Below are 27901 nucleotides of genomic sequence, written 5' to 3' on the forward strand. Positions count from 1 at the left end.
GAGGAAGATGGCGGCGGGGGCGCGGTGAGGTGTTGGCAGTAGAAAGGGGTTCGGGTGCGGGGGGCGGGAGAACGCGGAGAGATGGCCCGCGCCGGCTGCAGGGCCGGATGAGAAGCGGTCGCGCCGCGGGTGTAGGAGAGAGGAGGGCGCCCGGGCGCCACGAGAGTATGACGGGGCTGTATGAGCTGGTGTGGCGGGTGCTGCACGCTCTGCTCTGCCTGCACCGCACGCTCACCTCCTGGCTCCGTGTTCGGTTCGGCACCTGGAACTGGATCTGGCGGCGCTGCTGTCGGGCCGCCTCCGCCGCGGTCCTAGCGCCGCTCGGCTTCACGCTCCCCAAGCTCCTGGCTGTCGGCAGGAACGGCAGGAACCGCCGTCACCACCGGCATCCGCGCGGGGGGCCGACCCCGGTCGCCGCCCACCCGCGGCTACGCTGGCGCGCGGACGGCCGTTCCCTGGAGAAGCTGCCTGTGCACATGGGCCTGGTGATCACCGAGGAGGAGCAGGAGCCCAGCTTTTCGGACATCGCAAGCCTCGTGGTGTGGTGTATGGCCGTGGGCATTTCTTACATTAGTGTCTACGACCACCAAGGTGAGACCGGGAGCGGGTAGGGGGCCCGGGGCGTCTCCGGCCGCGGGTACCGCGCATCGGGCAGGTGGACCCGGGGCGCGTCGCTCGGCACAGCCATCCCGGCTCCGCGAGTTACCTCGTCCGGAGGCCCTTAAGTGCAAATTATGGTGCTGGCGCTTTCGAGGAAGGGAGATAGGCTTAATTGGACACCAACTAAGTTCCTGAATTCGGTTCAGTCGCCTTCTACATATTTAAAAATATTTCTTATTCGTTATAATGTCCCACTAAGGTGGATGATGTTTCTGTACCCTTGTTTCACAAATGAGGGAGCTGAGATAACAACATTCATTGATTTGTCCAAAGTTAGAGAGGTAGTAATAGGAGGATTGAAATTTTAGCCAGTCTGTGCTTTTCCACAGATTTACCTTTTTGTTATACCGCAGTGGTTCTTCAGAGAGGCTCAAGGCACTGTTCTTAAGTCACCGCAGGCTGTGGAGGATTTATGCGTAAGCTAAGTGGTTGGGGACAGGTGGCATTTGAAGTGGGTTTATGAAGAGTACGTGAGAGACTGGATAGACAGAAAGGAAAGTGGTCACCGTCTGTCTTCGGAGGTCTGGGTTGTTGTGCGATCCTTGATCCTCAGGGGCCAACACAGTACTTGTCCTCCCATAAGTTTTGATTGAGGAAATTTTCACTGTAGGGAATTTTTGTAGGTACAAGACTTCAACATTGTTCGCGTAGCTACAAACCTAAAGCACAGTGCTGGGCATATTCCTTGGATTTTTACATTGAATTTCATGGATTCTCAGGCTTGTGGGGTGGAGGGTAGACACACTCACATGAGTGGCATGGGTAGCAACAAATGTTGGGAGTTAGTAACTGCTGTGAGAAGGGGGAAGAGAAATTCTCATTGGAGAAACTTGAGAAGTTCCTCCAGAGGAAATGGCGTTTAAGCCGGATGTTGAAGAATGAATAGATCAGGTTGGGGAAGGCTCTAAATGTCATGTTTGGGTTTCAGTCAAATCCTGAAAGCCATGGTATTTCCTTAAAGGTAAGAATGATTTAGGAGTATTGGTATGAAGGAAAGAAAACTAGTGTCTTAGGCTCTGTTCAGTACCTTAAATTACTGGTATGCTCACAGAAGCTACAACTTGATTTTTAATCTTTAAGTCTTTGTTAGGCAGGTTTAAGTGTGACATTTTGTCAGAAAGGTTAGGTTGAGGTCAGACAGCACCTCTTGCAGGCTATTAGAGTAATCTTTGGTTGACTGATTGCCTTCCTTGCAGCCAGCAAGGAGTATGGTGACTCATAGCCTGTCATCATCAAATGAAAATTTACCCTGAAAGGTAAAGTTTAATATACTCAGGGGCTGACATGTTATGGAGCTTGCCAGAACAATAGAAATCATAAGACTGTTATAAGGCGATGCACTCTTTGCTTAAGCAACGCAACAGAAACGTTGGGGGAAAAAAGTAAGTGAAGCAGAAACGGAAATTAATTAAAGCTGTTGAGCTATGTGGTGAATTCACTTTAAGTGAGTCACTTATATCCAGGGGATTCTTTTAAAGCAAATACCTTTACCTTCTAGTAGAGAAGGAAAATGAATAGCTGAATAGTTTAAATTGGTGGCTGCGTATGAACGCAGATTATAATATTGCCACACTTCCTTGTTCTGGCAATTCCTGTTCTTAAGTTGCTGATGTGATTCAGAAATAGCCTGTGTCATATTCGCTAAAAGAAAAATGATTGGTAGTGAAAAGGAAGAAGTCAAGCTAAGCAAAAGGAGTTTTACGGAGCATTTTCAGTGCATGGACTCAAGAGCATTTTGTGTCTACTGTAAAAGCAATTTCAATAAGGGATAAAGGTTAATTTCATTGTTTGAAATAAGAGGCTTTCAATTTACTCATCCTTGGTTTTGACTGATTGATTCATTCATTTAACAGGTGACAGATTGGGTGTGTGTTAAGTACCAGATACTGTTCTAGGCATGAGAGTGCCCCAGTGAAAAAAACAGACAAAAATTCCTACACTCATAGAACTTACATTTTAGTGGAAGTCTGACAAATATTATAAATGAGTAAAATGTATTAGATCATAAAAGCAAAGAGGAAAAATAAAGCAGGGGACGTGGAGAGGAATGTTGAAAGTCAGTGGTGGAGTAGGGGGTGCGGTTTTAAATAGAGTGGCCAAAGAAAGCCCCCGTGACTTTTGAGTAGACCTGAAAGAGGTGAGCGATCAAGCCATGTGGATATGTGAGAAAAATTATTCCTTTTTCAGGGGAACTGTAAATACTTAAGCTATATTCAGTTTTCCCAAACTTTCACTTAAACTTATTTCTATGTAAATATTTAACTGATTTTAAAAATCCTATTGACATACTCTTAAACGTCAATTTATTGAGTACCTACTGGGATACAAAGAAGTACAAGAAATTGTCTCAAAGAGTTTATACTCAAGTTAGGGATAGTTACTAAAAATTAATGCAAGCTAATATATAAATGCTAGTGAATGGAAGAGACTTTAAGGAGAAAAAAAGAGAAAAATCCCTGAGGAGCAAGGTAACCTCCATATGTCCATAGGAGGTGACATCTGAGATGGGCCTTGCAAAAATAGGTAGAATTTGGATTAGCATAATCAGTACAGTGTTCTTTGTGTGTGCGTGTGTGTGACAGAGAGAAAGAGAGAGAGAATGGGGAATTCCCCGTTGGCAGCATTCCCATTAGAGTAGATTGAACAACAGCATCCAGCAGTGTGTTGGGATCAGTAAATATAATAGGTAAGTTTATGTAATGAAAGGTTGAGAAATGAGGTAGGATGAAGGCTTGGCCACCTGTTCTGGTTATCTGTAGCTTTGTAGTCTACTCCAAAGCATAGTGTTTTAAAACAATTTATGAGTTGACTCGGTTCAGGTGGACAGTTCTTCCTTGGGGTTAGTTCTACTCATAAGGCTACAGTCAGGTAGTAGCTGGGACATAAAGGTTTCTTATCATACATTTAGTGCCTGGTTTGTGATGGATGGAATAGATGAGGACAGGTTGGTCATCTGTCTTCACATGGCTAGCTTAAGTTTCCTCATTTAATAGTGGCCTTGGAGTAGTCATACTTCTTTTATAGGCGTTCCCAAAGAATTAGCCAAAGGCCAAAGCTGCATGACTTCTTATGACCTAGCTTAGGAGATCATACAGTGTTACTTCTGGTGTATTCTCTTGGTCTGAGAAGTCACAGGTCTGCCCCAAATCACGAAAATGGAGCGGTAGACTTTACCTCTCGATGAGAAGATGGCTTGTGCAGCAGGAGTCGGGGCTGGGGCTGGTGGCAGCCATCTTGGAGACGAGCTACTGTACCACCTTCCATTTTCCCCTGTCTTGTACCCCTTAACCTCCCAAATTTGTATTTAAATCAGTGTTCATTCTAATTATAGTTGGATTTAGATTATATTTAATTCTTAGACTAAAAAAAATCCACTGATATTTACCTTGGTTTGACTCTGCCAACAGACTGATATTTTCATCTACCTGCACTCTTTCCTGATTATCATCAAGAATTTCTGCAAGTAATAATTTCATCTGTCAGAAATTGGAGTTGTTTTCTCAGGTATTTCTTGAGCTCAGAATTCTAGAAGGGAGATTTGGCTATTTTGTCTACATTATTATAATTTAAGACCATAATGGGGCTGGTACAAAAATTGGAGTTTGGGGCTTTTGGTGCTGTAGCCTCAGGGGTGTTATGCTTGCTTGGGTTCACTTGAAGTACACCTAGATCCAAGTTACCTACAGATACATTATTATCTTCAGTGATGGAACCTGTTCATGTTGCTCAGCTGTATTGGTGCCATGCTGAGAACCTTGCTGTAGGGCAGTAGTTTTCAAAACGTGGTCTGTGGACCATCCGTGAATGAGTCATTGGGGGTGTTTATAAAAAATACAGATTCAGCACAGTTATTGATCAGACCAAATTAGGGGAGTGGGACCTGAGCATCTCTATTTTTATTAAGCTACTTATATGATACATTTGCACATTGAAGTTTGACCCTAACACAAATGAAAGGATACCCTACTACTTGTATTACATCAAATTATTCATTCATCCTTCATGTTCCTTTTCATAAGTGAAGATAATCTTGGGTGGGTCTCAATATTAATTATTACTTAATATTACTTTTTTATTTCTATTTTATTTTATTTTTTAGTTAATTTTTATTGGAGTATAGTTGATTTATAATGTGTTAGTTTCTGCTCTACAGAAAAGGGAATCTGTTATACATATACATATATCCACTCTTTTTCAGATTCTTTTCTCATATAAGTCATTACAGAGTACTGAGTAGAGTTCCCTGTGCTATACAATATGTCCTTATTATTTATTTTATATGTAGTAGTGTGTATATGTCAATCCCAATCTCCTAATTTATCCCTCCCCCACCCTTCCCCCCACCGGTAACCATAAGTTTGTTTTCTACATCTGTGACTTTATTTCTGTTTTGTAAATAAGTTCATTTGTACCATTTTTGTAGATTCCACATATAAGCAATCATATGATATTTGTTTTTCTCTGACTGACTTCACTCAGTTTGACAATCTCTAGGTCCATCCATGTTGCTGCAAATGGCATTATTTCATTCTTTTTAAATGGCTGAGCAATATTCCATTGTATATATGTACTATATCTTCTTTATCCATTCTTCTGTCCATGGACATTTAGGTTGCTTCCATGTCTTGGCTGTTGTAAATAGTGCTGCAGTTAATTATTACTTAATACTACTGTAAATTGGAGTGATCCAGAATAAGGCGTTGCCTTCTATGTGAGAATTCAGCAACAAAACAAACCTTTTGTGTTGCTCTTTTTAGTGTTATTTCCGTAGTTGTAAATCTATACTAGGTATCGTAGGAAATGGTTTTTGGATTCAGATTTCTTACACAAGAATTTAAAAGATCTGCCCTGTGTACTCCCAGCCTTCTCAACATATTTCTCACTATTTTATGTCCCTTTTGCTGCATCCATAATTAGGTTACTTGATGTTCCCTCCTTCTGGAGTGTCCTCTTCTCCTTTTCTTGGCAAATGGCTATCTAGCTGTCAAAAGGCCATCATTGATCCTTTTAAGTCTATCCAAACTATCACCTCTTAGGTAGTCTCTCTCGGCTATTCCATTCCTAATCTTGCTCTGTCATTGAATCTCCTTAAATATCGTACATCTTTAAAGGTACTTCCATTCTCCATTTTGTGAAGTAGTAGTCCTATGTATATGTGCCCGAACTTTCTTACTAGATTGTAAGCTTTGCAGATGCTAGCTGTCCTTCTCATTGTTGCTTCACCTACAGATTGTAGCTTGGTGTTTGCATGTAATGAGTAGGTCAGTATATATTCCTTGAATTGGAAGAAGGGGCTGCATTTCTTGTAGATAAGAATGATGAACTGAGTTGTAATTTGTTTCCCAACACCAGTACCCAGAAGCCTTAATTAAAGTAGTGGGGGGAAATGAACATAGTTTGTCCTAGTTTACTTATTTGGCACACTGACACAGATGCTGTTGGGAAATATAATTTTATCAAGTATTGTTCTCCTTACACTGAAATACAGAGTTGCCAGAAGTGTTGAAAGTCTAAATAGAAATGTGATTAGATTTGATATACAGACAATACAAACTAGAGTACTTGTCTTCCCTCATGTGGAAACTCATGTAAGGGAACATTCTATTTCTAATCTTCACCTTTGTATAGTACATTTCAAAAATATACAGAATTTCACATTTACCTTAACATCCTGGGATGTCCTCTTCTCTTTTTCTACCAAAGGGCTAGCTACCTGTCAAAAGCTATCAATAGATCCTTGTACATCATTCTCACTATTACCTGCTAAGTAGCCTCTCTTGACTGTTCCATCCCCAGTTTTGCTTTGTCTTTGAAAAGCTCTGTCCTGCTTTTGAACTGACCTCATTCTCTGAGTACCTTTCTATTTAACAATACTGGATTTATGTATGAAAATAAACCTTTCCTTAATAGTAATAATTACTCTTTGTTGCACTTTTACTATGCACTAGATGCTATGCAAAGAAGTGAATTAAATCCTTAGCACTTTTAGCAGTCAAGACACTGAGACTTAGAAAACCAAGAACCCATATATAGGAAGGGGCAGATCTAGAATTTGAATCAGATTTTATTCCAAAGCTTTGGTACTTAAGCATTATGCTGTACTGACTTCCACTGAGAAGAGAATGTAACCACAGTACAGTCATGTTAGTACTCTTCCTGATTATGTTGTGTCATCTTAAAGTCTTGGTAAAGTGGGTTCTTATCTAGAGGTAGTAGAAATAATTTGTTAAAGATATTTAAAGGTAAATAGAATTTTCTTCATACTACTAATATAAACATTCATCCTTTGAGTCGTAGGACACACTTGACTTTTTTAATCAACTAAATTTAATTTTATGGAGCTCCTGCTCTGTATTGAACTGTTTCCTTGTCAGGTGAGCAGAGTCTGGGAAGACATTCTCATTTTAAAAATGTGCAGTCAGAGACTGAGAAAGCCCACTTGGCTAGTTTATTTTAAACATCTCTCCTGCTAAAGAACTGGGACTTAAAATTTAGCCAGCGCTCGTTCCCGTATGCTGTGCCACCATCACGCATATCTTTCTTGGTACAACATGCTCATTCCAGTATAATTGTTGTTCTATGAGGTATCCTGGGGCTCTTTCTCTCTCTCTCTCTCTCTCTCTTTTAAAATTTATGTATTTTATTTATTTATTTTTGGCTGCATTGTGTCTTCGTTGTTGAGCGCGGTCTTTCTCTAGTTGCGGTGAGCGGGGGCGGGGCTACTCTTCCGTTGCGGTTTGCGGGCTTCTCATTGCGGTGGCTTCTCTTGTTACGGAGCACAGGCTCTAGACAGGCGGGCTTCAGTAGCTGTGGCTCATGGGCTCTAGAGCGCAGGCTCAGTAGTTGTGGTGCACGGGCTTAGTTGCTCCGTGGCATGTGGGATCTTCCCAGACCAGGGCTCAAACCCGTGTCCCTTCCATTGGCAGGTGGATTCTTAATCACTGCATCACCAGGGAAGCCCTCCTGGGGCTCTCTCTTGAAATAAAATTGTTTAATGGCTTGTAAGATTTATTTTGTTATGACTACTTCAGTCATGTAAAATTTTATTGGTAGATTTTTTTTTAATTATTGTTCCATATGTTTTTTTCTCTGAAGGTTGACTCTAATAGTGTTATAATTGGATTGTTAGAGAATTAAATGAGGGTAACTACCAGATAACTTACTTAGGTGTCTTGTTTAAAAGAAGAAAGGTAGACTATTTCGAAGGATGGGTGTTTATTTGCAAAAAAGTATTACTTTAGTTCCTTAGCTGGTGAGATGCTTTGTAACCAGAGAGATTGCTTCAATGTTTATCTCGCTTTTCTTCCCTTCCTTTCCCTTGTTCTTATAAACACTTGCTAGATATTTCTTTAAAAATCTGTTTCTATAGAAGGGAAGGAATAATCACATAAAAGTTCAAATTTCAGATCTAAAAGAAATACTAAACGTGTATTTTTAAAGTCTCATTTTCTATAATTGATTATTCAGTTCATGTAAATTTTAGAAGAAGCAGTATTTAAGGGATACAGGTAAGATTTACTGATTGAATACTTGTTTAATTAAACTCTTGGTTCCCTTAATTCGAAAAAACTATTACATTATGGCGTTATTACCCAGTTAATGTGTACATAGTTGATTGTTAGGGTAGACTGAATGTTGAAACTTGTAAGTAATTCTAAAATGTAATTTTAACTATTAAAGACCCCAATAAGGTCTTTATATCCCGAACAGTATATAACCTGATTGGTGGATAGGACATACTTAATTCCACTCTCTTTGAAATATTTTCTCTCCTGGCTTCCATGACATCATGTGTGGTTGGATTTCTTCCTATCTTGCTGACTGTTCCTTCTGAGCCTTATGTCTGGCTTGTTTTCTCCACTTCTAAAAGTTGAGATGTCCTAGGATTTTGTGCTGTATGTGTGCCCTTGTCTTTCTGATGTTCACCCTATCTCCTAGATCAGAGGTCAGAAAACTTTTTCTTAAAGGGCCAGCTAGTAAATATTTTAGACTTAGTGGGCTGTATGGTCCCTGTCACAAATACTCAACTTTGCCAGTATAGCCAGAAAGTGGCCATAAACGAATGGTGTGACTCTGTTCCAATGCTCACACTCAGGTTTGAATCTCCAGTCCTTATCTCTCCTATAATTCCAGGCTCCTTTATCTCACCCTACCTAACATCTCCACTTTGATTTCTTTAGGCATCTCAAATGCTTAACATGTCTAAAACAGTACTCTTGAATTTCCCCCCTAAACCTGCCTTGCTCAGCTTTTTTCCAATCTCAGAAAATACCTTCCAACCAACTGCTCAAGCTAAAAATTTAGATGTGAGTCTTCTACATCATGTTCTACCTCTAATCTTGATCTTCTAGAATATATCCCAAATTTGCCACTTGTTTTGGTTCTTCATTGTAGTCGTCCAAGTTTGAGTTTTCATTATTTTTCACCTGGATTAATGCTGTAGTAGCCTCTTAATTTATCTTCAGTTCTGTTCTGACCCCTGTATAATCCATTCTTCATCCACCAGCAAAGTGATCTTTTTTGGTAATACTATTCAAACTCTGAATAAAACCTTCCAACGGCCTCCCATTGTACTTGGAATGTTTTCTGAATTCAGACCTTTATTGTTAAATAATGCAATTGTTAAAACAATCATGAGACTACCACCAAAGAAGGATACAAGTTATACAAGTGAAAAAAGCAGGATACAAAATTGCATGGTCATATATGCCAAGATTACACATGCATGTGGACAAAGGCTAGGAAATGTTAAAAACCAGAAATAATTGTATTATGATAGTAAGATTAAGGGACATTCAATTTATTAGGAAGGATGGTTAGGGGACATATCCTTATTGTCTAAACTTTGAACATCATACTAGAATTAGAAAAGGATATTTCTTAGGATATAAAAAGAAATCTACATTTGGTATAGTTAGTGTTTATCAAAAACACCAAAAACATTGTTGTCTTTCTGAGGTCCACCTTTCCTGACATAATATTTTATTCTTTCTTGGAAATTGTAGGTTTTTCTGGGTGTGTGCATGTGTGTGTTTTAAAAAATTTCGGCTCTTTCATGTAGCTTTTCTATATATGTTTCCAGTTAGCTGACATGTGGGAAATTGAGAGTGCATGAGATATAGTTGTAGAGCAACAAGCATAATGTAAAATTCTTTAAGTCATTATTGCAAAAACTTATTTTATATTCCCAAGTCATTCTTAAAGAATTCAAATATCTGTTACCTTGTGACTTCTTAAAAGCCTTTTTAAAAAGAGCTCTAGTCTTAGTTTTTTTTCAAAACATTCTGCTCATTTGGAAAGGGGTCAGCTTTATTTATTTTATGAAGTTTAACTTTGGGGGGAGGGAAATTCAAAATTTAATAGTAAGGTGGATTTAGCATTGGTTATCAGCATTAGAAATAGTTACTGAATTGAATAATTAGAAGCCAGGAGACCTGGATTTCAGTCCAAAGTCTTAGACTCTTGACCAAGGACAATTGCTTGACATTTCTGGGTCTATTTCCTCATCTGTAAAAGGATGGGATAAAATAATTCTTGCAGTTCATTATTATATAACTCTGTAAAATACAGGTTTCTGAAAAATTTGAGTATTTGCTAATGTTTTTCCCTTAGTTATTTCTAAATGAATACAGTCTCAACTTCCTTTTGCATAAAATGACTTTTGTTATAGTTTCTTTCTTTTATTGATATTACATCATTTTGGCTTTAGTTTAGATTCTGTGAAGGCAAACAAGATGAATTATGATATGAGAAAAAGACTCTTCCACATATCAATTTATTATGATATCGCCAGAGGAGTTGCCTGTCTCAGTCAAAGTCATTCTTATAACTTGTTGCATTTCTTGTGATGTGAAGTGTGTATGTGTAGACTTTGAATCCTGAAGAAAATTATAAGCTGAGAATATTGCTTATGGGAAATAAGATAAGTACCATAGAGTATAATCAGATTTCTGGATGGGGGTCAAGCTGTGAGGTATCAGGAATTATTTTGCTGGCAATCTATCTTATTTATGCATTTAGCACTTCTCAGAAGCTATACTTTTTAATTTCATGTCTTCATCCAAAGCAGCCAAGACAAAGGTTCAGTTTAAAATAACTTCATGGAGGTCTTCTTTATAGAAGGTACTTTGTGCCTCTAATATTTTTTCTTTTTAACAGAATTTCTGCCTGTATGCAATGAGGAAGTGTCTCCTTTTATTGTGAGAGTTTCCTGGAAATTTCTTAAAAATTCCATTCAGTGACATGTCCTTTTAGGTTTTGTTGTTGTTAGGTGGCACTCTGTGCACTGATAATTCAGTTTATTAAGTAAACGTTGAACTCCTGCTATGTGGAAGGTGCCTTAGGGGGAAAGAAATGGGTAAGACTCAAGTGCACAAGTAAGACTACAGTACAGTGGGGTGGGGGAGAGTTAAGCTGTAACTAATAAAAAGTAGAATATTGGTTTGTTAAGGAGTTTGAGCAAAATGTGGGTATTTGGAGGGAGTGAGGTAAGTCAGAAGAGAAATTGAGCCTGGCTCAATCTGGCTGGGGGACTCAAAGTTTTCTTGAGGGTAAATGACATTTCAGCTGGCCTGTGAAGAATTAGAATTTTATAGGTGTGGGGCTGGGGAGGTAACAAAGGATGAAGGTTGGAGTCACTCCAGGTGTTTGGGGGGGCAGTATAAGGCAATCTAATTGCCTTATACTGGGGATAGAGTACTGTAGAGAAATTGGAAGCTTCCGTTATTTCATAAACATACATTATTTCTACCTACCGAGTATGGAAGCGTAGGATGGAATGTTAATGCTGATCTGAGCAGTTTGTTCTTGATACATTAAGCATTTTGGGAGCCATTGAAGATAATAAAGTTGGAATGTGCGAGGATTACAGATGTAGCCTAGGAAGGTCAATCTGGTACTTAGTCTAGTGATCCATGCTAGAAGGGGCAGGAAGGCCCATTAGAAGGTGGTTCTAATATTACAAAGAAGACTATTGCTTGAAACAGTGGGGACAATGGACAAAAGGAAATGGGTACAGGGAAACATTGCTGTAGAAGAGTAAAGGGCTTAGCATCTTAATAGGGCATTGGGGGTGGTGGTGATAATGCTAGAGCGTAAGGAGGATGCCTGGTTGACTGAGCAGGTAGTGATGTCTTTATTATAAATAGAACAACAAGAATAAGGGCTAAGTTTGTTTTTTTTGGGGGGGGGTACGCGGGCCTCTCACTGTTGTGGCCTCTCCCGTTGCGGAGCACAGGCTCCGGACACGCAGGCTTAGCGGCCGTGGCTCACGGGCCCAGCCACTTTGCGGCATATGGGATCTTTCCGAAACTGGGCACGAACCCATGTCCCCTGCATCGGCAGGCGGACTCTCAACCACTGCGCCACCAGGGAAGCCCAAGTTTTTTGTTTTTAAACAAAAATATAAACAGCTTTACAGCAGTTATGATTTTAAATCACCTATTGTCCCATCAACCTTACATATTTACTGTTCTCATATTGCCTGTTCTCTTTTAGGCCTTATCCCTAAGTGCATATAAGTTTCACGCTTACAGTACTGTTTCTTTTTTTTAACCTGATGTAATATAAGTGTTTGAGAGCTAGCTTTAAAAGATAAGCTGCCAAGTTTTAGATTTGTTCATTTTCAGATGCTTACAGAACTTCAAGGTAAGATAAGATGTTTGAATGAACTGAAAATGTTAGGAACAAAATGCTGATCCTGTTTTTACTTAAAATTTTAATATTTTGTTCATCATGGATGTTTTGCATTAATTTTAATTTTTAAAGACAGTTATGTAAATAACTTTACACCAAGTTATTATTAATCTTAATTACTGTTTTTTTTTGTAAACTACCCTCCACCCCTTCCCCCCAGTTTTGTCTTATTCATATTACCCTGGTCCTGATGCTGAGTGGTATTAAAGTCCCATGAGTGACTAGAACCAGAGAGGGAGGAGCACATGGACACGAAGAGGGCTGAAGTAGGAACTCTGAGGAGTAATCTCCATTTAGAGGGAAAGAGGAAAAGGATTCAGTGCAGAGTGAGAAGCGGCCATTCAAGGAGCAGATTGGGAGTTGATCCAAGGGAAGATACTCACACGAGCTGGGATGAGGATAGGATTTTGAGAAGGAAACAGGTCTCTGACCTGTCATGGTCTTGCTACCAACATTTATTTGTTGAGTGTCTGTTCTGTGCTTGGCCCTGTGCTAGCCTCAGGGCCCTGTGTTTGTAAGCAAAACAGTAAGAGCCCTACCCACTTGGTGCTTATATGACCTCTTTTGAACACCCTTTCCTCATGTCTCTTAATCACTTTTACAATAACCCCACTTAAATATTCTGTCATCACCTGTCTAAAACTAAACTTGTCTTTTCCTTCAAACCAGTTCTCTTTGTAGAATTTCCCTTCTTTTTAAAAATGTTATCATTTTCTGTTATCCAGGATTAAAGTCACAGAATTTTCTCTGTGCACCTCCAATCAAGTCATATTCTTTATTCTCTCAACTCGTCTTTTGTAGTGAATCCTTTTCCACAGCTTTATCAAATTATGTGTGGAATATTGCAGTAGTCTGCTGCCAGGCTTTCTCTATCACCAACAACCAAACTGTCACCAGGTTGGTTTTCCTAAAGATAAAGATTTCCACACATTTCCACAGGAAATGAGTGGTTACCATTGGGTAGGCAAAATGAATAAAAATTAGGCCTATTCCCTTGCCCCTTTTCTCAAATCATTTGTACCAGCAGCATTTGTCTGCCTTTTGAGCATTCAGTGCTTTTTTTCTTAAGCATCTTCCCCATCTAACTATCCTCTCCATTTTCTTCACTTTAACTTTCTGAGGTCAGCTCAGCTGAAGTCTTGCTTGTTTGTTTACAAAGTGTTTCCCTACCGAAGGAGACTGCTTTCATCCTTGAACTGCTATTACACATATTCAACCAAGTTGCCACTATACAGCGTATTCAGCAGATTCTGTGCTATTTTATGTATATACTTATTATGTTCTCTCTCACAGTTAATCTTTGAACCGTTTTAAAGACAGGACTGAGAATACAGAGAAGGAACACTTTTAAAGATCAAAAAGGCAATGGCCACTAGAAAGCTGGCCTCTCTGAAAATAGCCAAATTGTTTTTAATTAGAGCTCTCTGTATTAGTTTTATACTAAATATATGTCACATAGTTCCTTCATCTTTCTCAGTGATATGATAGTCATTATAGTTTTAATTTTTCTGTGCATGGAGGATCAGAAACAATTTTATGTAATATATTTTCATGCTTTGTTTGAATTTACTAAATTTTGCTTTCTGTACTTTTGTCTATTCTCTGCTTTTTACATAATTCATATTATTTCTTCTTACCATAAGAACAAATGAATCAAATTGAGGTGATAGTATTGTGTGCACAGAGTAAATCTGTAGGGGAATTACATTAGGCTGGGAGAGAGGAAGATAGAAGCTTTGGATCACTGCTGCAGTTTATAAGTTCTCTGACAAGTCTCTTAATGGTCTTACTGAGACCTGGGCATCCGTTTCTTAATCTGTAAATAAAGGTGTCAAGTAAATGGTCTCTTAAAATTTCTTTCTAGGTCTAAATTTCTCTCATATTCATATTGACGCAGAGTTGTTACCCCTGTCCTTTTTTTTGACTTTAGCCCAAAGCCAGACTCTTGTAATAACAGAGTTTTGTTGTCATGTTTTCCTTTTAGATTCTAGTTTAGGATTAGTCATCAGTGATTCACTTGGAAATTGTTCAGTTCTGGATCCAGTGTTGTTTTCACAACAAGCATCCGTTAATCATTGAAGAGGATAAATTAACCTAGTTGGGATTCCCTTTTTTCTCTTTTTAAGGTATTTTCAAAAGAAATAATTCCAGATTGATGGATGAAATTTTAAAACAACAGCAGGAACTCCTGGGCTTAGATTGTTCCAAATACTCACCAGAGTTTGCAAATAGTAATGACAAAGATGATCAAGGTAAGTGTGAGTGTAAAATTGAATATCTAACATATGCAGATATGTTTTGTGTTTCGAGGCAGATTCTGTTACTCATTCATTTACTTATTAATTTTACCCTGTTAGTCTTTATTATCACCATCTTTAATCACCAGAGTTAGACTTTTCATTCTTCATCTTGTTAAAAGATAATATTCAGAAAAAGATAAAATCATGACTCATGGATATTAAAAAATAAACACATGTTAAAGATTTTATTTAACTCAAACAACCAGGAACCAGGTAGATTTTACAGCCAATTCAAAGAGAATCCAAAGAATGGAGGTATTTATAGATCAGTAATATTGAAATAAATATGTGAATAGAGGCAAAACTTGTTTTTCAATGGGATTAGAATGAACATAATTGAACCTCTACCAGGCAAAGAATTGCATAAACAAGAATTGGGCATTGGGACTTCACTGGTGGTGCAGTGGTTAAGAATCTGCCTGCCAACGCAGGGGGACATGGGTTCGAGCCCTGGTCCGGGAAGATTGCATGTGCTGCGGAGCAGCTAAGCCCGTGCGCTACAGCTCCTGAAGCCCCTGCGGCTAGAGCCCGTGCTCCACAACAAGAGAAGCCACCGCAATGAGAAGCCCACCTAGTGCAATGAAGAGTAGCCCCCGCTCGCCGCAACTGGAGAAAGCCCACGCACAGCAACGAAGACCCAACACAGCCAAAAATAAATATATAAATTAATTAATTAAAAAAAGAAAAAAAAGAATTGGGCATTGCTGTCAGTTACCTAGAATCCTATCAATTGTAAAACAGCTCCACAGAATCAGAATTTGATAAGGTGGGTGTGTGTGCTACAGACAATTCATATTCTATTGAAGCACATTTTTTTCCTATAGTCTTCATTTTTGTCTTCTGCGTTAGTGCTGACTGTACTAGAATTGTAGATGGCGTTTTGAGTAGGAAATTGTAAGTTACCCTATAATTAAAATTTCTGTTTTCTAGAGGATTTATTCACAGATACAAGGTCATTCTGAGCACTTTGAAAAGAAGGCTGTATGTAAATATATACACAAATGTTATATATTGGTTCTTTCAGAGGAGAGTAGCCAGGTATGTTTTAATATTGAAATTGAAGGGCTTAAAAGATTCTTGTTTACTATAAGAACTGTACTTTTATTTTAGTCTGAACTTAATATTTCTTAATATCATAGGTTGTAGACCCATGATAAACAAAAATGTACATAGTCCTTAAGTTATTTTGAAATATATCTGGAAGAGGGTATTTTTAAAAATATCTTGTTTTTTTTCCTCCAGTTTTAAATTGCCACTCGGCAGTGAAGGTGCTGTCCCCAGAAGATGGAAAAGCAGATATTGTGAGAGCTGCTCAAGACTTCTGCCAGTTAGTAGCTCAGCAGCAAAAGAAATGCACAGATTTGGATGTAGATATGTTAGACAGTTTACTTAGTAAGTCATATATGTTTGTTCTTAGTTTTGTCCCACAAGGGTACAATATGAAGGAGACTATCTAAGTTCCATTTTATTGTTGTTGTCATTATACTTGTTATGTTTCTGAAGTTTAGAGACATACATGTGAAAATAGTTTTGAGATAATGAAATTTGTATTCCCCTGACTTGCATGAGGAATTATTGGTAAAGGAGAGGATCGATCTAAAAGGATTTGGGGGGAAGTGATGAATATTCTTAAAAATAGGTCTTCTGCTTCTGCCTCCCTCTTTTAAAATTTATTTTGATTTATTTTTTTCCAGTTTTATTGAGATATAATTGACATACAGTGTTCCTCATTCTTTTTAGTTTGAACTCTCTTGAATATTAAGTTTGAACTTAATAGCTATTTAGGAAACAATCCCAAGAATATTATACTGCTATCATCCGTGACTCCTTTTATAGTATTCTTTCTCTTATGTTATACCAACTTTACCACTATATTTGTCACGTTATACCAAGTGTAACATATTTTATTTGTTTTTCTTCAATTGTTTATAAAAGCCTTTAGTTTGCTTATTCTCTCTAAAGTTCCCTAGGAACTTTTTGCCTTAACTTTATGGTTTTTTTTGCTTATTAGCATTATCCTTGATCCTTTTGAAGAAAGGCAATATTTCTAACAAATTCATGTCTGCTGATAGCTTCTATAGCCATACAATTTCAGACATATTTTTTATTCATTCACATAGATTCTCCATTTACCTTACTTATTAATCATCCATTTTCTAATTCTCAGTCATTTATTTAACCCTCAGTTCTTTGTTTCTTCTGCTTTGACATGTCCATTACAGAGCACAGTCCCTCTCTGGCCTCTTGGTCTCACTAACTCCCTACTTTCATTGACTATTCACTTCTTACCCTACTTTCCTATTCTCTGCTCTGTCATTGACTAACTATCGAGGCTGAATGAATAGGCTTCAAGTAAACCATTGTAGGAGTTCTCGAGGCAGAGGTTACTGGGGTGTTGACTGTTTCCTGGATCCTATAAGTCCCCAACCAGAGAGTAGTTTTGAGGATGTCCTAAAAGTGATGCAGGGACCAAAGGTAATCCTTCAGATAGCCTTTGGAGACCATGTATTGACTGCAGGGGTTTTAGACCCATGATAAACGAAAATGTACATAATCCTTAAGTTAACTCATTAATCTGACAGAAGCAAACCCTCTGAATATTGTCGCCCCCAAGAGTTCCCTTGTGACTGCAGTTAATCTCCACTCTTATTGCCAATATGAAGCAACTGCTTTGTTTTCTTCTAGAATTTTTATAGCTTTAGCTATTATATTTAAGTCTAATCCATTTTAACTTAATTTTTGTGAATGATGTGAGGTAAGGGATACCAGTTATTTATCCACCACCACTTGTTGAAAAGACTGTGTTTTCCCCCTTTAATTACTGTGGCTCCTTTATTGAAAATCAGTTTTTCATGAATCTGTGAGTTTTTTCCTGGACTTTCTATTCTATTCCATTGGTCTATATGTCTGTCCTTAAAATGCTGCAGTGTCTTGATTACTATAGCCTACCGTAATAAACTATGAAATTCAAGTAGTGTAAATCTTTCAACTTTGATTTTCTTTTTCAAAGTTTTAGCTATTCAGGGTCCTTTACATCTTCATATACATTTTAAGATGAGTTTGTCAATTTAAAAAAACAAACTCTGTTTTAATAGGGATTGAGTTGAATCTGTAGCTCAATTTGGGGAGAATTGCCATCTTCACAATCTTCACTATGTTCATCTTCCAATCCATGAACATAGTATATCTCTCCATTTATTTGGGTCCTAATTTTCCTCATAACAATGTTTTATAATTTCAGGGTATAGAGTTCTACTTTTTTCAGTTTATTCCTAAGACTTTTATTCTTTTTGATGCTACTGTTAATGAGATTTTTTCTTAACTTTATTTTCAGATTGTTTGTTGATAATATATGGAAATACAGGTTGGTTTTTTTTAATACTGATTTTGTATCCTGCTTTGCTGAAATTTCACTTAGTAGTTCTAGTAGTTGTTTTTGTAGAGTCTTAGAATTTTCTAAATACAGGATTATATTGTCTATAAATACAGGTGACTACTGCTGTCTCTGCTCAGTTTTTCTATTTTTAATTTTATTCTTTAGTCTGGCATTCTGTGTCTGCATAGTTTAATGTGTCAGACAGTGGTTTGCACACTGGTTGTGCTCAAACACCTTAAATTTGTAAGGCTTTCAAGATCTTTGTGTGATGTTGGAGGGTGCATTCAAGTCAGTTCTCAGGTCTCCTTGGCTGTTACCTTTCACTGGACTTTCTTGCCACCCTGTCCTGCTTGCCCTCCTTCTTCCCTTGCATGTGGTATTTTCCTAGTCAGCCTGGATATATGGAGAGCTTAAATGAACCAGTGTTTCCAGCATCTCCCTGTTAAATTTCTATCCATTGTTCTGCTTGCCCTAATGGGGGGCTACAACCTCGGGGTAACAAAGCTGTGGGTTTTCCTTTTGAGTCCATAGGTTTTCACCATTGCTCCCTCCCTCCTGCCCACAACCTCCAAATTGAGTCCATATATTTTGGCTACAAGCAGCAAATCTGCTAGCTTTTGCTGTCAGTCCCCTGCTGGTAAAACTACTGTTTCCTTCAGTTGATGGAGATAGAGACATGGGGGTTAGGGGCATTCCCAGGCAGGAAGACCAAAAGACCTACAGTTCTTACCTGAAGCTCTAGCTGGTGTTTTGTTTTTTTAAAGAATAGTCATCTGCTCTGGTTAATATCCAGTGCTCTTAAGTGATTGGTTTTGTCCAGTTTAATACATGTTATTTTTGGAGACGATTCGTCACCCTCTTCACACCACTATTAGCCAGAAGTACCTTCTTGCCTTTTCTTTTTGTGTGTGTGTACTAAAGAGGATTTGCTTTTTTAGCAGGAAGAAGAGTGTGTGTTCTACTTAGTCTATTCACTCTGCCACATAGACTTTTAAAGAGACTTTGTTGTGGAAATAATTCTTTATTACTGCTGAAGGGACCTGTCTAATGCAGTCCCCTTATTTAACAAATGAGGAACTAAGCCCTGGAGAGACTGTGTGACCAGAAAGTTAGTGGCTGAACTGAGGTTATTAGAAGCTGTTAAAACCTGAGTCTCTTGGATTAAAGCATCTTTTCTGTTATACCAGTGATTCTTTATTTTAAGATTTACTTTACTTTATTTTTAAGCAGTTGAAATATTTCTATCCCATTTTTCTCTCAAGCCAGATCTCACATGGAAACCAGTCTGTGAAGCAAAAAATGGCCAGAACTTGGTTGATGCAGGTGTACAGTCTCCTTTTCCCCTCCCAGGGAGCTTGGGCTCTGGGGAATACTGAGAACATTTGTACTATATAGCTAGAAGTTGGTCTTTCTGGAGTTGGTCTTGCTCTGTAAAATCAGAGCATGGGGAAGGAAGGAGAGTAGATAACTTTTTAAGTTGCTTTTCATCTCTGAAGTTATTTAGTTCTGTGGCCAGAATAAGTATTAAGTCCTTAAAGCAGTGAGGGTCCCAGGATGCGAAGAGAACACTTAAGTTGAGTCTTGAAAGATAGATGGGATTTGGGGGCTACTTATAGGGTTTAGGATGGGAGTTGTGTTACGTCTCCTTATCAGGTAATCAATCCAGTTAAATGGCCTTTAGAGAAAACTTCCACATTTGGAAATAACATAGATATAAAAGTAGATGTTGGGCCATGGAATAGGGGTATGGAAACATACAAATGAAGCTTCTGAAGAGAACAGATACGTAAAGCATAAGAAACCAATTTGATGAACAGATTTTGCCATTGGTCGTTTTTTGGTAAGCAATGTGTATTAAGTTCATGTGTCTTTTTATCTTTCCAAGGTTCAAATGGTTTCCCTGATCCTGATTTAGTATTGAAGTTTGGTCCTGTGGACAGCACACTAGGCTTTCTTCCCTGGCACATCAGGTTGACTGAGATTGTGTAAGTAATTAAAAGTGTACTGACTTTGGTTCGATCCAGCAAGAGTTTCTTGAACCCAGCACCGTGCTAGATGTGGTGGGAATTCCCAAAGAATTATAATACTGGACCCTTTCCCTCAGGTATTTGACAGTATCAGTGGTGAAATAAAAACCTGTATCAATGATTCAGACACAAGAGAGCATGTGGTTGTGCAAATGTTTGGTATTGAAACTAATCATCGTAGGAGATCAGGAGTGAGAGAGAAAGCTGTGGGCCAGAGTTGTTGATTCCACAGAAAAGATGTGACTTGATCCAGGGTATATAAAATGGGTAGAATTTTTGTAATTAAAGAAAAGGTGGGAAGTGTAGGGGGTGAGCAAGGGGGAAAAAAAAGAAAGGCTGGGGGGAGGGGCAGGGCGTGAACATCGCCTTTGAAAGAAATAGGGAGCTGGCCACACCAACGCAGAGAGTTAGTGTTAGATAGCAGTATAAGGTGAAATCAAATTGTTTGGGGGTGTTGACATTGGGAATGCTTTAAATATCAGCATAAGGAATGTGTATAATTGTTTAGAGAGGCAGTAGGAAATTGATGAGCCTGTGGGTAATGTGGGAATGATGATTCTGGAAGATTTGTTGGGCAACTATGTACTAGAGTAGATTGGGTTTGGGCAAGGGTGAGGTAAAAAGACAAGTGATGAGGCCATGCCTATAATTTATGGGAGAATACACTGATGAGAATGTAACTGCTTATTTGGCAAACTTTTTGTATAAAGGGCCAGAGGGTAAATATTTTAGGCCTTGTGGGCTATATAGTCTCTTGGAACTGCTCTTCTCTGTTGCCACTAAACACTTGCTAGTATAGCTAAACAAGCATGGACAGTATGTCAACAAATGTGTGTGACTGTGTTCTAATAAAACCTTGTTTACAAGAAACAGGTGGCAGGCTCCTGGGCTGTAATTGCAGACCCCTGATTTAAAATAAAGGAGAGACTTAGGAGCCTTAGAATATATTTAAATTCTGGGTCTTAGGAGGAATATACTACAAATTTTCTTTCTCATGAGAACTAATTACCAAGTATACTTGCAGGCCTAGCACTTTACTATCAATAATTGCAGTAAAAACTAGAGTAGAAATGAAATGATTCCTAAGTTCTTAAGCCTAAGTGACTGGGTGAATTATGGTGTTATTGAGACAAATGGGAAAGTCAAGGGACCATTGATTTTGAAGGGAAGATGTTGAATTCAGGAATAAGAAAATTTTGAGGCCAGAGTCTGTTTAGATGGAAATACTTAAGAGAGCAGATGAAGATGTCGAATTGATGCTTGGATGAGAAGTCAAGGCTAAGGATGGATCTTTGGGAGTTGTCAGTACCTAGGAAGTAGAAGTAGTTGAACCTGTGAGAATAGAGGACTTCCCTAATGTGTTCATAGAAGAGAACAGTACCAAGGGGTCCTGTATGAAATGCTTCAAGCTGGGGGCAGGAGGGAGACGAAAAGAACACGTAGCATGTTAGGGTCAGAGAGGGCTGTAGGTCATCCGGTACTGCCTCCTCATTTCATAGGCCAGGAAAATGGGGAAGAGACATTACTCAAGCTTGTAATAAAGTGGAATTAGAACCCAAATCTCCAAACTCTGGGTTTCTTTATGGTGATATGTGTTTCTCTTATCTCTTCCTCCCCCCACCCCAGGGGGTTTTCCAAGTCATTTCAGGTGCCTTTCAGGTGGGCTTTAAGAAAGGTAGCAGTGATATTTTGTGAGGTTGGGAGTGGTTTGGTAGGAAGAGTATGTCTTAGAACATAGATCTTGGTTTGAGTCTTGGCTATGCAGCTTGTTAACATGACTTTGGAAAGCTATTGAAACTTCTCTATATTTGTAAAATGGGCATTTTAATCCAGAGTTGAGGATTTAAATCTGATCATGGGCATCAGATCCTGGCACCTAACAGGCTTTCCCACAGATCTTTGTACATATGTCTCTTATAGCTGTATAATGTTATTTGCTCTATATTTGTCTACCGTCCACCAGACTGTAAGCACCGTGATGACAGGAAAAGTATCTTGATCACAATGTAGAGAAGAAGACTGGAGCCCTGATGGGACAGACCAGGAAATAACAAGACTGCTTCTGAGTCACTGAGGGGTAGTGACACTAAGTGCTTCTTGAGGAGTGATAGGAGACGAGGCTGTTGATAAAGGGCGTAAAATGAAGACAACCTAGGAAAGTGGGTAGTTTGAAGACATTGGAAGCAAGCTTTTAGCAAAAAGAAAGTCGTTACATTTGTCCTTGAGAATATCATTTCAGTAGAGTGAATAAGGTAAAAGATTGATAGCAGAGATTATTAAGAGATAAGGAAATGGAGGGAAACAGGAGGCTTATTTCAGAATTCTTAGCAGTAAGAGGAAGGATAAAGATTATATGTCAGTTATATCTCAATAAACCTGGCAAGGGAAGAAAAGGAAGGATAATGAAAACATAGCTGAAGAGAACCACAGGGTCAGGCAGGAGTTCATTATGGTAGGTTTGTTTAGTCCTTTTCTTATGTTCATGTGACTGTAGAATTCTTAATGTGAGTCTTGTAATCTGACTAGATCTTGGCTCTGATTCTGTTTGAAATGTCCAAAACATCAAAGTAAAGCTGTATAAATTCGAGATTTTTTTAATGTTAATTATTGAAAATTATTTTAAGTCTTTAAAATACTTAAGGGGAAACCCTCTGGCTGTATATTCACTTTGTCTTAAAAGTGCTTGTCTTCACATTGTAGTTGCCCCCTTGAGCAATCGAAAATTGTGGAGATAAATATTGTTCATTTATTGGTTGCTCACCACATGGCTTCAGTAATCATCACGTGGGGATGCTGTGTTGCTCTGCCAGCATTCAGCCTGACTTTTGTAAACTGTTCAAGTAACACTGGCTTTACTCTGACAAAGCCGAGTTCTTGAAGTAAATTTAAGTGAGATCTTTTATAAATAGCTCTCCAGTTTTGCATTAATCTGGACTTATGCTTTAATAGGTTCTGAATCTCTCTAGCACTACACTGTGCCTTCATCTTGGAGGATAAAAGAATATTCCAAAGTATAAAAGTGTCAGAATTGAAAATGGGCTAACATTCCAATGAATTCATTGTAAGTTATGTCTCTTAGTAATTTTCACTTTATCCTTAGAATTAGAAATATAATGTAAACCAACAAGGACCTACTGTATATATAGCACAGGGGACTCTACCTGATATTCTGTGATAACCTATATGAGAAAAGTATCTAAAAAAGAATGACTGGGCTTCCCTGGTGGCGCAGTGGTTGAGAGTCCGCCTGCCGATGCAGGGGACACGGGTTCGTGCCCGGTCCGGGATGATCCCACGTGCCGCGGAGCGGCTGGGCCCGTGAGCCATGGCCGCTGAGCCTGCGCGTCCAGAGCCTGTACTCCGCAACGGGAGAGGCCACAACAGTGAGAGGCCCGCATAAAACACACACACACACACACACACACACACACACACACACACAAAGACTATATGTATATGTTTAACTGAATCACGTTGCTATATACCTGAAACTAACACAACACTGTAAATGAACTATACTCCAATAAAATTAAAATACTTTTTAAAAATCCCTTTAAAATCTCAAAAAAAAATAAAAGAAACATAATGTATACATTTTTTGTTCAAATGGTCCATAGATCTGTGTGAGCAAAGGATAAGTCTTATCATCCTAAGTAGATTGCCTTTAGAAAGGCTGAAGTCCAGTGCAGCGTTTATGGTACTTTGCCACTTTCGTTCTTGCTTTAATCTTTTGTAGACTCACCTACCAGTTTTAATAAATTTAAATAAATTTTATCAGCAGAATCTTGCCTTGTGTTCTTTAAAAGTAGTATAGAAATTCATGGCTTAGACACAAGGTTTTTCCAAGGAGGGAGACGAGATCTATCAGATGACATTTATGTCTTAGATGCCTGGTGGTGCAAGATTGTTAGGGAGCCTCAAAAATAAAAATTAGAAACTTGGAAATAAAAAAACGTTCTGAATCTCCATCTCGCTACAATTTGCTTTTCTCTTCTTGTGAAAGGAGGGATTATATTTTATTTGAACTGTTTCACAGTGAGTTTAACAATCATTTAGTAGAAATAGTTTGATGTACTCTAGGCTTATAATTTACTTTCTTCTGTCCTTAATCTTTTTGGTCATTACCCGTCTGGTTCCCCCTCCAAATTACAGCATATCATCTAATTGCTTTTTTTCTCCTTTTATTTTTTTTTCAGCTCTTTGCCTTCCCACCTGAACATCAGTTATGAGGACTTTTTCTCTGCCCTTTGTCAATATGCAGCCTGTGAACAGCGTCTGGGAAAATAGTGATCCCTGGTTGTGTAATTTGATTTCAGGCTTTTGGAGAAAAGGACTCAAGTGACTCTGATGTTTACAAAGCACCTATGAAACCCTGTACACACCTAGTTCATAATCCTCATAATTTATCAACAAACACAAAAAAGTGTCTTACTTGAGAGTAAGAGTACATGTGAGTGAATGAGTGTGTGTGTGAGTGTGTGTGTGTGTGTGTGTGTGGAAATAAACTTATAAATGGGGGAAGTATTGGAGGAGGATATATGTGGACTTGCACCTTTGAGCAAATAGCAGCGATGTTTTAGGAGCTGAAATTTCAGATTTACAGGCTTCAGCCCCAACTACTTCCCTTTTTTGTGGGGAGAGAAAGGGGTGGTTAAAGCTGTTTTGTTGTTCTTTGGGGGGGAGGGGAATAACTTTTGTTCATTCTTTCCAAGTGACCAAACTTTAATTTTTAAGAATAGTATATTGACGTATTAAATGGAAGCATTCTGAGTTTGAGGGATCTCCAGAGGAATGGAGTTCTGTGTTGTTCACATGTTGAAAGTTTGCTCACCTTTGGAGCAGAGGGAATACCTATTTTCAGACATCCGTCCATTTTCATCTCTTCGTTATTGTCAGTGTGACTTGAAAATGTCGCTCTGTTGTCTGTGTTCTGGGTTGTGAAGATCACTTGAAAAAGAACTCTTACAACATTGAAATGCAGAATTAAAAAAATTTTAAATATTGTGTGAGGCAGTCATAAAAGGTGAAAAGGTTGTAATCCTAAAAGTAAAGGTGAAACTTTCCTGAATAAGGAAAGAAAGTTTTGATCTCCTTTTCTGTTTGGTGGGCAGTGGGCTAGATAGTACCCAAAGCTGGTTTAAAAAATTTCCATTAACTGTGTTTATTTAAATAAGCATTTGAGGGAAATTACCGAGGCAGCTCTTTTCCTCAAAAGTAACCTGTTCCTCTTTGGAATAGCACATTTAGGACCATGTTAGTACCCAGGATTTTTACTTAATAAATCCTGACGGTGACTTTGCATAAAAATATGATCTTTAAGTAAGATTGAGGCCTGTGTAGGTAATAAAACATTACCAAAGTCTACAAAAGTAATTTAATTTTGCATGTTCTCTTTCATGGCAGAGAACAGCACTGGTTCTGTTCCTTTTTAAATGAAGAAATGATTTTTTGATAGGTGTTTAGTTTTTCTTCCCTCACTGCTGATACTCGGACAGAAACCATTATTTTTTATATTTGATGGGCTGTTTTCAGAAGAATCTTATTAACAAGTGCACAATAGTTATCCAAAATTGTATGTTTAGAATGGAGTAGTTTAAAAACTAGGTCTCAGAGTCTGAAAAATAGCAAAGAAGACTGGATTTGGAAAGCAAGGTCTGGAATTGCTTGCCAAATTCTGAGGCTACGAAGAATAAATGTTTTGACTTTGGATTCCAAAACCCCATTTATGATTTTAAAAAACACTTGAAATAAAACGATATAAACTAAATTTTGGTTCAGTGACATTACTTTGCACATTGTAGTTCTTTTGTACATTGTGAGACTTTTTTTTTTAAGTCTTAATTTATTGCTAAAAGCTTTGTGTGATGCTACAGCATATCTCTAAATTTTACCAGAGAATTTTTTATTTCTGTTCCCCTGTACTGTCATGCATGTTCTATTGAGGCTTTTTGGCCTTAGTTGAAGACTGAATTTATGCCTTTTATAAACATGTGTCTTTTTTAAACATTCTGGAATATATATGGTTTTAATGAATTAAATTTAATGGGCCCGATTGAAGTGAAGGGATTTAATAATATTTGTTCAAATGAAGTTAGGCAAATAAATTATCCACTGCAATATAGCCAAAGCCACTAAAGGTTTAATAGTTGAGTCTTTGTATTTTTATTTCTTCTTATATTTCACAGCAGTGTAGTGTTACACATTACAGTAAATCTGTAACCTGTGACCTGAGTCTGTTATAGTCCTAAGTAGGAAGAGACCCTTAAAACAAGTTGCTGAGGATTCTGATTTCAGATATAGGCATTCCAGATCCTTCCCATGAGTTTAACTGTTAGTACAGTCTCCACAATTTGAATGACATCAGTCATTCTGTAATTCCTGCCCAAATCATCTACTAGTTATGCATTATCAGCGGTCCCTTTGCACTCCCAAGAAGAACTGATAAAAACTTTAAAGAAACGTGTTGTTTGTCTTGATGTGTTTTGAAGAATATTGTCTTTAAATTGTTTCTTCTTGACACTGCCCACAATGGAAAAATTATCAAATTAAACCTACCTTATGGATGGCAGCTTGGAGCTTAGCAAGAGGTTGGAGGGTTTGAATTCCATTCCCAAATTCTGGTTGTGTTTTGTTTCTTAATACTGATTACTGTTAGAAAGTTTGAAAGCTGGTTTTGATGTGAATAGCAAATTCTGGTATATTGTGACTAAGGCTTAATAATGCCTTCTTGAGAGAAGAATGTGTTATAATGTTAATGAACAGTGCCAAATACACTGTACACATCTACAATTTAATCTTTGAATGTATGTTACTTGATTAGTTCCCTCTTTCTGTGTGATGGTACCATGCATAGAGTCAAATCCTTGTGATGTTTTGTATGGCTGTAGACTTTGGCAACATGTAAATAATGTGTAAAGCAAGTTTTTATGATTAAGGAATCAAATTTATTGAATTTTACTATTGAAAGTTGAAACGACATGTATGAACAAAAACAATAAAAGAATATACACTTTTCATGGACTATAGTATTATGTGAATGCTACATTCTAAACATGTAGGGACTGCAAAAATGTAATGAGAAACTCATATGACAAGATAACAATACTATTTTTTTGGATGGTAAGTTCTTGATTGAAGTATATTCTCATTTTTACCAGATTAAACATTTGGAATCGTAAAATGTTATTTGCTTTTTGCCAGGTAACAGGTAAAATTCAGCTTCGCCATTGGTAAAATTGTCAAAATTCCACAGTAATTAAAATCTGAACAGTTTTTTACTGAATATGGAATGCCAAGTTGAAAATGTATATGTGTACTCTTTTAAAAAGGAATTTGACGTTCTCGTTAAACCAGGAAATAGAAGGGTAAGAGCTATGGTTTGTCTTACGTTGCATAGAGTATTCACTTTCTAACTCGAGGATCTAATTATAAGATAGCTGGCTTTTTATGCATAATTTCTATCTGAAATTGTTTCTCAAAGGTCACCTTTTAACTTTAGTTAATAGGAAATGCCTTTAACAAAAGTTAGTGTAGGAAAAGTTCAAGACAGTTTGAAATAAAACCCAGGAAACAAGAATACGGCCAGAATCCTAGTCGATAGGACATAAACTGATAAAATTGGTGGAAAAGGGAAGTGCAAAAAATTTGCTTGCGACTTGAATAAAAAATACACATTCATTCTAAAAAAAAAAAAAGAGAATTCAGAGAAGCAGATGTAAAGGAAAATAACTTCTAATACCATCGCTCATTGATTACATTTTTGGTGACAATCCTAGAACTTTTTTGTATTTATATTTTAAAACGTGGATCCTACTGTAACAGGTTTAATAAAGAGATTCTTTTTA

The 27901-nt window shown here is 37.9% G+C and overlaps 1 protein-coding gene across 1 annotated transcript; it reads left to right on the forward strand.

Annotated features, from left to right (window-relative positions):
* Positions 1 to 27856, forward strand: NUS1 (NUS1 dehydrodolichyl diphosphate synthase subunit). The gene is made up of 5 exons (XM_082669201.1): positions 1 to 591; positions 14481 to 14606; positions 15897 to 16046; positions 19916 to 20015; positions 24254 to 27856. Exons 1-5 carry the CDS (start codon positions 108 to 110, stop codon positions 24342 to 24344), a joined length of 951 nt encoding a protein of 316 aa, XP_082525327.1. The 5' UTR covers positions 1 to 107; the 3' UTR covers positions 24345 to 27856.
* Positions 27857 to 27901: the final 45 nt, after the last annotated feature.

The sequence above is a fragment of the Grampus griseus genome (genome assembly GCF_964374135.1).
Source record: "Grampus griseus genome assembly, chromosome: 13".
Lineage (NCBI taxonomy): Eukaryota > Metazoa > Chordata > Mammalia > Artiodactyla > Delphinidae > Grampus > Grampus griseus.